General features: G+C 41.4%; 1 protein-coding gene across 1 annotated transcript; it reads left to right on the top strand.

The window, feature by feature from the left end:
• Window positions 1-1,539: 1,539 nt before the first annotated feature.
• LOC308161847 (zinc finger MYND domain-containing protein 10-like) lies at window positions 1,540-8,315 on the top strand (the record flags this gene model as incomplete). Its single annotated transcript, XM_080535925.1, has 12 exons — window positions 1,540-1,637; window positions 1,993-2,101; window positions 2,662-2,772; window positions 2,981-3,034; window positions 3,328-3,480; window positions 4,022-4,110; window positions 4,742-4,836; window positions 5,222-5,397; window positions 6,399-6,524; window positions 6,701-6,855; window positions 7,697-7,792; window positions 8,216-8,315. The coding sequence occupies 12 exons, from the start codon at window positions 1,540-1,542 to the stop codon at window positions 8,313-8,315; spliced, it is 1,362 nt and encodes a 453-aa protein (XP_080392051.1).
• Between the last annotated feature and the right edge of the window lie 1,775 nt (window positions 8,316-10,090).

Below are 10,090 nucleotides of genomic sequence, written 5' to 3' on the forward strand. Positions count from 1 at the left end.
GCTTGCATGGTAATGCAGCATACATTAAAATATTCAAAATCTGTTTGTTAACCCCAAACTCCTACTGCTCACCTCCTTCTCCTTCAACTGGGAGGTGCATCTGTGCATGACGTCATTAGCATGTAACATTATACTAGTTAGCTAGCTATAATAGCAAGAGTGCATAACTGCTGGATACAAATTCACTGAGCTCTAATAACCTATATTTGGACCAAAATTGCCCTCATCTCATACATTTAATTAACTGAAATTATACTGACAGTGCACTGTAAGTTAACTTTACTTGAAGTTAATGTTAATTAGCTATAGCGAGCTAACTAGATCATCCACGCAGTGATTAGATCACTAAACCACTGTTTTTAGTGATTTTTTTTACTTTTCTCTTTTGAGACCCTGACTTTGGCTTTGCCTTTCACGACATCGTCTACGCACGCACACGTACATTTGATGCATTTCCAATCTGGCTGTCCTCCATCTGTCCCACACACATGCTACAGCAGGACATGTTGGTCATGGAAACCTTGTCAGACTATTTGCGGTAACGTTCCTCTCGTCTAGCAGCTCGCGCGGTGGACTGAACCATGCAGTGAATAAAGAGAGGGGTAAATAATAAGGCTCAATTTTGTTAAACATAGAGAAACAAAACTCCAGTTTGTTTATTTTGTGACTTTTTTTTTAATACATAGAATTATAATTTGAATTCGGCTACATGAACGTCCTTATGATAATAATAATAATAATAATAATAATAATAATAATAATATTTATATATATATATATATATATATTTTTTAAGATTCTCATGGGCCCCTGTCAGTGCTGGGCCCTTAGAATCGTCCTAACTTACCACCCCCTTAGCGGCGCCCCTGCATGTAGGGGTCCCGTTACTACAGAGAGAGCGGGAGCCCTTCTGCTGGCTAGAAGCATCGCAGAGCTGCCTTAACCAAAGACGCCACCTCCTTCACTCTGACTGGGAGACGATGTAACAGGAAATCGACTGTATTCAAAGGCAGAGACTTTGGGGGATTTGTATCCTGTTATGTCGGCCATTTCGCTTCTTATCTATGCATCAGGTTTTTTGCCATCCGGTCCAGACTGAGAATGTCACATGGCTTCATTAGGAAACTTAAATGCTAATGCATTTATACAAGCCTTACAGAAGTGGAGTATGATCTGATGATACTTGTGTGATTTTAACAAAACTACTGTATGCAATATTGCAGTGAAAATAAAGTGACTTATTTGGGGTTGAGTGACCCACTTGACCCTGTTTGTTTGTCCTCAATCCTCTTATGCAGTCCTCGCCGAGATTTGAACTCACAACCTTCCGATCACAAGTCCAACTCACTACCACCACTAGACCACCACTATCTCTATGGCGGTAAATTGTAAGCGCGAGTGTACAGTAGTAACCATGACAACCAACGACGACAACTGAATAAGTGAACACCTTCCTTGGCAGTTATCGTAAACTCGCTCCTTTTATTTCTAAACGTCACACGTTTTTTTTACATAGATTGTTATTTACAAGTCTGAGATATGGAGTCAGTTATTTTGTCAGAAATTTCGCCTGGAGAGGCAGAAGGATTCGTCCGAAGTCTGCAAACTTTCTCTCTGAAGGAGGTGGGCTCTCCCAGGTGTGTAAAGCTGCTAGCATCGGAGGACACACACTAGCTGGCGGCTAGTTGGTTTTTGTCCAAATTGAGTTTTTTTTACATAATCTGATCCATTAGGTGTTTATTAATGCCTGTGTGGTGGTATTTTTAAAATGTTGACATTTCTGAGTCAGTAATTCATAAAATACAACGGTTCCATCTCACAAAACATAATCTGGAATGTAAAAACTTTAACGCTCAATATCTCTGAACTGCCCTAAACGGAGATAGAAAATTATCATTCTAAACTCACGTCTAGTCTACTGAACTTTGAATTTGTCAGCGATATTATATGTTCTGTTTGTTAGCTCATTCCGTTGTGTTTCTTGATCGACAGGTGGTTCAGACAACTCGAGTATATCGGCAAACTCAACATGCAAGCGATATTAAACGTTGCATTCACGCAGGAGGAGTTCATCAAGGAGCTCCTGGTGTCGCACGGGAAGGTGAGAGGTCAACGTCTCTGTTAGAGCTACACACCCAGCCATCACCTTGTCTTGAGATGTCTTGTCTTAATTAACCAAAATAAGACATTTTGTCTGTCAAGATGTCTTAAGACCTAACCTGAAGACATGCACTCACTTAAGACATGGAGCATAAGAGCCATATTTTCCTGTGTCTTGAAGACACAGAACATCTTGAGGTGTCTTAAGACACTGAATATCAATGTCTTAAGACAGTCAGGCGATCTTGTTCCAATTGGAATAATTCAAGTATAATAATGATGATAATAACACTAATAGTGTGCTTCCAATGATGGGGCCCGTTCGAATACTCTAACGATGCGTCCTTCCTTCCTCCCCCTTGAAGTAACATACTCAATTAGCTTGGATTGGGTTTGGTTTAAACACGCTTTGCACAGCATGCATTGCCTTCACCCATCGAGTCATATCAGATCAGTGATTTCATTCAGTCTAGAAAGGAAGGAAGGATACATTATAAGACCACTCATTGCCCTGGCTGGTTCCATTGACAAAATTCATTCTCCTTTTCCCCTCTTCCCCAGATCCCCACCTTGGTCCATGCGATGATTCTGGTGGAGGTTTGGAAACAAAAAGTGTTTCCTATTCTTTGTCAGCTTCGGGATCCGAAGAGCACGTTTCTTCTGACAAGGGTGGTGAGAGGAGAAACCGTGTCTGACCTCTGCTGTGATCATATTACAGTGGAGGCTGGTGGAGGTAGAAATCGGAGGACGGGGCTCAGTGTAATGCAAGGAATGCACCACCTCCTACCTCCACTGACATTCTGTGAATTCACATGCTGATGTCGTTGTTATACTGACAGTTCATTCCATTGTTTCTTCTGCTCTATTGTCTGACATTCAGATTCGCCACGAGATTTCAATCATACACCTTCTGGAAACAGTTATGTATCATAAGGTGAGCAGTAGTTTACATACGCCTCAGCACAACACTAGCAATGTTTGCAGTTTGCTTTTTTTTTTTTTAACATCTCGAGATCATTGTGAAGCTCTATGTATATTTTATATGTGTACTTTAACTGTGTAAATTACAATCGAACCATCAGTGAGGTGCAGGGTTGGCCGGTGGAGGTAGAAATTGGAGGATGGGCTCATTCTAATGCATGGGACGGAATGAGGAATGGTATCAAACACACGTGTGTATCATAGGATGCCACTGAATACAGTTTGTGTGTGGTGCCGTGGTTACAGGATTCCTGTGAGGCAGCTGGTGACTCGGTCCTGGACCTGGTTGATTACTGTCACCGCAAACTAACCCTGCTGGTTGGCCGAGCCTCCAAGGACGACACCCCCAAGCAGGACAGACTTAATGGAACACCGAGTGCAGACCTCTCCTCCATACAGGTGAAGAGTGTAGCAGTGTTGACTTCAATTCAGTTGAACAGAACTGTATTCATCCCAGAGGAGCAAATCACACGTGATATAATCATATATTATTATTATACAGATATAACAATAATCACGTGAAAATATTTAAATAGTACACAACACCAGCGTTTCTCCTACTATTAACCCTAACCCCACCCCCTCCATGTTGGACTGGTAATCAGAAGGTCTTGATTTCAAATCCCAACCTGGGAACACCACCACTAGTGTGCCCTTGAGTAAGGCACTTAGCCCTAAGTTACACCAGGGAGACTGTCCCTGTAATCTATCTAACTATAAGTCACTTTGGATAAAAGCGTCTGCTAAATGGTAAGAATGTCAAATGTAAATGTACCCTGTTTAAGAAAACATCTGAGGGAAACACAACATAAAAACATGAACACAACACTGAAAAATCTGCCGTCTGGATTCCAGGCAAGTAGAGCGTTGTTTAACCCAGGATAGAGGAGGTGGTCCTTTGGTTGTAAGAGCTCTACTGTGCTGTGTGTGTCTGATGCAGGAGTTGCAGGGGCATAATACTACACTGGAGTTAGATATCTCTATCAAGGCTCTGTCTGTCCTGCGCTTCATCACAGACCATACTGACAGGTATGGAATTCACTGGGACGGGTCCGTTAGGGACTTAGATAATGTGACTTCGAGAATGTGACTTCGAGAATGTGACTTAGATAATGTGTTACATCGTGGGACTTGAAGCACTAAGATCAACGATTGCATTGTAGGTCAGCACAGGTGTTCTTAATCAGATTGGGAGGCGCATTGATACTGGAAATGCAGTCTGAACTGAAGGTTGTTGGGATATTTACCACTGTTGCTAGCCAATCAGAATCCAGTATCCAAACATGCTGTTGTAGAAAACTCAAATATGTAGTTCATGTAGATGTTCAGTAGATTAATCAAAACTATCTTTTTGGGAGTATTAATACAAATATTAACAAACAAAAGTGATTGGTGATACTGATCTGGTGAACAGACTTAATGGTCTCACCAGATTTCACCCACAGCTTGACAGCACATTCATTGAACAATGTGGTCCTTTTTCTAGTTTAAATTGTATGTATGCTCCCTTGTAAAAGAGACCTTGATCTCAGTGGGACTCCCTGCCAAAATAAAGGTTACATTGAGAAAAAAAAAGAAAAGAAAAAAAACTTTAGATATATAGATTCTTGTGATAATAGTAATGTTGCTGATGAAAATGGTTGCCCTTGTTGTTTTACAGTATAAGTGTGATCAGTAGGATGCTGTGCACTCATAACCTGCCCGGTGTCCTGGTGCAGCTGGTAGAGAACTGCCCCTGGAGTCGCTACACTGCAGGTTTGTCACACACACACAAATGCATGCACATGGTCACATGTTATTAACGTACTTAAATCTGTGGATAGTCTAAGTGCATGCACACGCTCAGACACACGCACACACACACACACACGCACACACACACACACACACACACACACACACACACACACACACACACACACACACACACACGTCACTGAACATCAATCTGAAAAATAGATCAAAAGACAATTTTTGGTTTGATAACATGAAGTTAACATAAACATGATCTTTATAGCCACTACAGAAACAACTTATGCACTTTGATACCGTTTTTTTTCATTGCCATTAAACAATGAATTAAGCTTGCATGGCCCTTACCCTACATATCATTATAGCCGTACTCTGTCTCCCCCTACAGGCGAGGTGGAGAAGTACATTGCATTGGGCGAATGGCAGAAGATTCCATCGGAGGACCGTGTGAAGATGTCGACGCTGGACGGCCAGGTGTGGATCGCTCTGTACAACCTGCTGCTGAAGGAAGACTGCCAGAGGAAGTACGACTTCCACAACGACAACAAGAACCAACTGATGAAGGTAAACAAGTTCTCTACTGTAGATAAGGTCCCACGTGTCTATTGGTCTATCTTTATTTTGTATTTTTATATATTTTATTTGGATTATTATTCAATTGTCACTTTATTTTGTTGTTGTTGTTTTTGTGGTCAGAGCTTCTGTAACTCGTGAATTTCTCTCAGGGATCAATAAAGTATCGATCGATCTATCTATCTATCTATCTATCTATCTATCTATCTATCTATCTATCAGAACCCTTAGTTACCTTCATCTCCCACTACTAAGAGTAAGAGATATATATATATATTTTGCTATATACCAGGGGAGACTGGTGGAGATACAAACAGGAGGATGGACTCATTATAATGGAACGCAAACATGTGTGCTTGATACTATTCCCTGTTCCATTCCCTGCATTACAATGAGCCTGTCCTCCCATTTCTACCTCCACCAGCCTCCCCTGCTATCGGCTCAACTGTGGTAGTTGTGTGTAGTCGTGTAACTGTGTGACACACCCTCGTTACACCGCCTCACTTCACTTCCAATAATGCACGGCTACATCCTAGCGACCCCTGACCCTCAGCTTTCAGAGCTGTATCTCAGGAAGATGGTCAGTGCCAGATGATTGTCCTCTGACAGTCTTATCTGATCTCTTGGCTGATTACAGGACAGATGAGGTTAATTCAGGCTCTGTGTTTCCACTGAGGGGTTTCTTCATAGTATTATTTCCAGGGTTTTTCCCTTCTTCCTGACTATGCAGGGGAGGCTGCTGGAGGTCGACGGGTTCATTGTAATCCATGTGTTACAATGAGCCTGTCCTCTGGTTCCTACCTCCACCAGCCTCCCCGTCACTGAGAGCAAGGCCATAGCTTACCACTCGACTGAGGAGGAGATCATTATGACATCTAAAAGCTTTGTTCAAGTGATTACTTTTATATCGTCAAACAGACCCCAATAATAAAATGCTTACTCGTATTGAAATCTAAACAGAGAATATAACACTTTCTTTTTTGCGTGTGCAGCTACAGGGTTTCCTGACGGAGGTTTTGATCGACCAGCTTCCCAACCTGGTGGAGCTCCAGCGCTTCCTCAGTCACCTCTCCGTCGCAGACCTCGCCCCTCCGAAAAAGGACCTAATCTTGGAACAGGTGAAGATTATACACACACACACACACACACACACACAAACGTGTGGACTGTAGTCATTCAGGTGGAAAATTACAACAGCCAATCAATTACTAATAGAAAGTCTTTCACTAGCAGTGGCCAATCGAGTGGCACACATCCCTGTATATTATTCAAAGGAAGTTGTCTTTACTTGTAGATTCCAGAGATGTGGAACAACATTGTTGGTGAGAATTCTGGGAAGTGGAAGGCTATTGCCAAGTACCAGGTGAAGGGGCCATTCAACCCCTCTAAGAGTGACCTGAGACAGCAAGCCTGCAATTTCAATTTCAGCCTTTCAATCAATCAATGCAGGTACAGTCATACAGAAACTGGTCAGATTGCTGCACTGACTACAGCAAGAGACCAAAGTACACAAGCAAGAACGAGAGTGTAGTTTAATACCTGTAATGTGTTACTGTTTATACTCTCTTGAAACAATAAGGAAGGAGATGCTGTGCTTTATCGTGAATAAAGTCACAGCTGAGGGGCGGTGTTAGGCCCGACGTGACGCAGACTTCACGCACGATTAAGTACGGACGTATTTATTTAGTGATAGATTGCGGTGGTTTCTGCCCTGGGGTCAGAAATGTAGTTCTCAAAATGACCACTATTGCCAAGGTAACAAGATATACAAATCTTCGCAATTTTGAGTGTTCGCCCAGGGATATTACTGTGATATTAGTATGGTAAACAGGACAAACACAACAGTTTTACTTCTTACTTTAATAACCATGCCTTCAAACGCCTCTCTGCCACTCAACAATGCCTGTTCTGATCAACCTGGTGTATAATTAATGTATTATTAATTATAAATTAATAATTTATAATCTTAATTGTCCCTCCTAAAAGACCTCCTCATCTCCACTAACCCATGTCTCTACTATAAAAAATATAAATAAATAAAATAATAATAAAATAATAATAAAAATAAATAATAATTTCAAAAAAATAAAATAAAAATAAATAAATAAGTAAATAAATAATTTAATTCTTCCTTCTTTTAGCATTGTAACTGCCAATGGCCCCTGGTTTTGGCATAGATTACCATTTCTTATGATGACTGATGGACGATTCACTTACATAGACAAATGTCGCTTTTGATACAAAAAATGTAATGTCATGTAAATAATTGTATTCCAATCCCCTGTGCTAGGTTGGCCCAGACCTTGGCCCAGCCCAGGTGTGGAGCTTGTGGGAAGGAGGCTTTGAAGAGATGCTCCCGCTGCCAGGGAGAATGGTACTGCCACAGGTAGGAAGGCTGTTCACTTCATAAAGCACCGTACAGGGACAATCTGCTTAAAACCATCAGTACAGTGGAGGCTGGTGGAGGTAGAGGCTGGTGGAGGTAGAAATCGGAGGACAGACTCATTGTAAATGCATGAAATGGAATGAGCACACATGCTTGATACCATTCCCTATTCAATTTCATGCATTAGACGATGAGTCTGTCCTCCGATTTCTACCTCCACCAGCCTCCCCTGATGCATACAGTTTGTCAAGAGAACACTGTCACCACCGGTCCCAAAACCTCAAACCATGTCACTGTATTTTCCGACCCTGTATGGAAAAAAAGCGTCTGGTTTTATTCCTACCCTGTTGTCAAGGAGGGTTCTGTCGTGCATAGCAACCGGAAGAGATTTTAAGTCTTTAAGCTGCTCTGTTTTTTTTCTAGGGAATGCCAGGTGAAGCATTGGGCCAAACACAAGTTTGCTTGCCAGCTGATGACCAAAACCACTGAGAAGCTCCACGGAGACTTGAACATTCAACCCTGAGAGAGACGTTATGGAACACGTGACGGAAGAGTGGACCGAATGGCAGGAGAGAAAAAGGAGTTATAAGCTTAGCAAGATTGAGCCTCTGCCTCAGGTTGCCTGCTCAACCCAGATCGAACCTGTCACACTTTCTCCACCTCATGACACATGCCACCTCCCATGAGCCTCTAGCTGATTTGCCACCATCTGTCACTGTAACGCAAAGACCATAAATCACTGTTCATCCTCAAGTGATAATGAGCTACACTTCTCAGGCTACTTCCAAAAGTATCGTATGTCAACAGTTCATGACATTCATTTCTTCTCTCATAACACTCTATACTCTAATATACAAGCAGTGGTGACCATCTAAAGAAGGTCCACATTACTTCCTACAATAGTTCCCTCTGGCATTAATGATTGATGGATTAATAAAACTTAATATCAAAGCTGCAGGCATTTAGGACCACTGTTTGCATTCAAATCACTTCTTGGCCCTTGGATGTTTTCAGGTGTATGTAAATCTTTGTGTTGATTTTTGAAGAAGTACTTCAGAGATACTTTCCATCTGTGCAGACAAGTAGTAGTTATCCTACACATGATTTTCAGGTTCCTATCCTTTGCCTCTTTAGCTTTAGGCGCCACCATGTGTCAGACTTTAGCAGTACATCGCTATCAAAGAAAGCAGAACATCATTGTCATCAAAGTGGCGGCATAGTAGTACCAGACTTAAAATTCAACACTAGTTCAGTTAGAAAAATGCATGAGACAGAATTAATTATTTTTACACACAAATGTACATGTTGGAATATGGCATGTGTGCTGATGTTTTCCATCAGTGGTTGATAGACAGGACTTCCTGATTATTTCCCTCATCCCTTTTTCTGCCATGCATCAGACCACAGCTCCTAAAACAACTGTGTCTCTGGTGAATAGGCTAGATATTCAGATGTGGAGTGACAGTGTGAAGAGATGAACATTTTGATGTAAGATATCTGTGTATTGTTAAATCTGTAGAAATAAATAAACATATTCAGTGTTCTTCATGTTTTCCAAGTGGTCTTGTCTTGTCAGAGAAAGGGCTGCCAGTTCCCATGTCTCAGTGGTGCTCTTAGACCTGTCGGACACATGTACATAGTCCTGGTTGACTTTGCTTACAGCAAGCACACTAATTACTGACTTTTGTAATGAAATCACAAAGTCTCACATTATTTGTTTAGCATGCTTTTATTAAGGAGACAAAATGAAAAGCTAAGGAAACAGGTTTGGTGTTTAAAAAGTAGTCTCACCATTGTGGAGAAGAAGGGTGAAACTCTGAGAAAGACTTTGAAGAGGTCAAAAAGACAGACAAAAGTCAGTGAAAAATTCAGGCTAAAAGGAGCAAAAAAGCTGGCATTGGAGAGGAAGAGGGCAGTTATCAAGTTCCTCTCCAGAGATGAAAACCGCTGCTTAGTGCAAGGAAGGAAAGACATGGTAACAAAAAATAAAACAAAACAACAGAGAGTTCTTCTGATCAAGTCACTTACTGAGCTCCATGCTGAATATATTGTCGAGATAGGAGGGAACTTTGTGTTGTCATATAGACAGTTGGTGAGATACCGCCCATTTTATCTCACTGAGCCCAAGTCCAATGATCGCAACACATGTGCATGCTTTGACCATGAGAATTTAAAACCTCTCATTGAAAAATTGTACCAGAAGGATCTGCTTAAAACAGCAAGTGTTTCGGAACTTATATCTGCAATAGTATGCAACCCTAAAAACAAGGATTGCATGTACCGTCTGTGTCCACACTG

This window comes from Nansenia antarctica, assembly GCF_963989245.1.
Source record: "Nansenia antarctica genome assembly, chromosome: 7".
NCBI lineage: Eukaryota > Metazoa > Chordata > Actinopteri > Argentiniformes > Microstomatidae > Nansenia > Nansenia antarctica.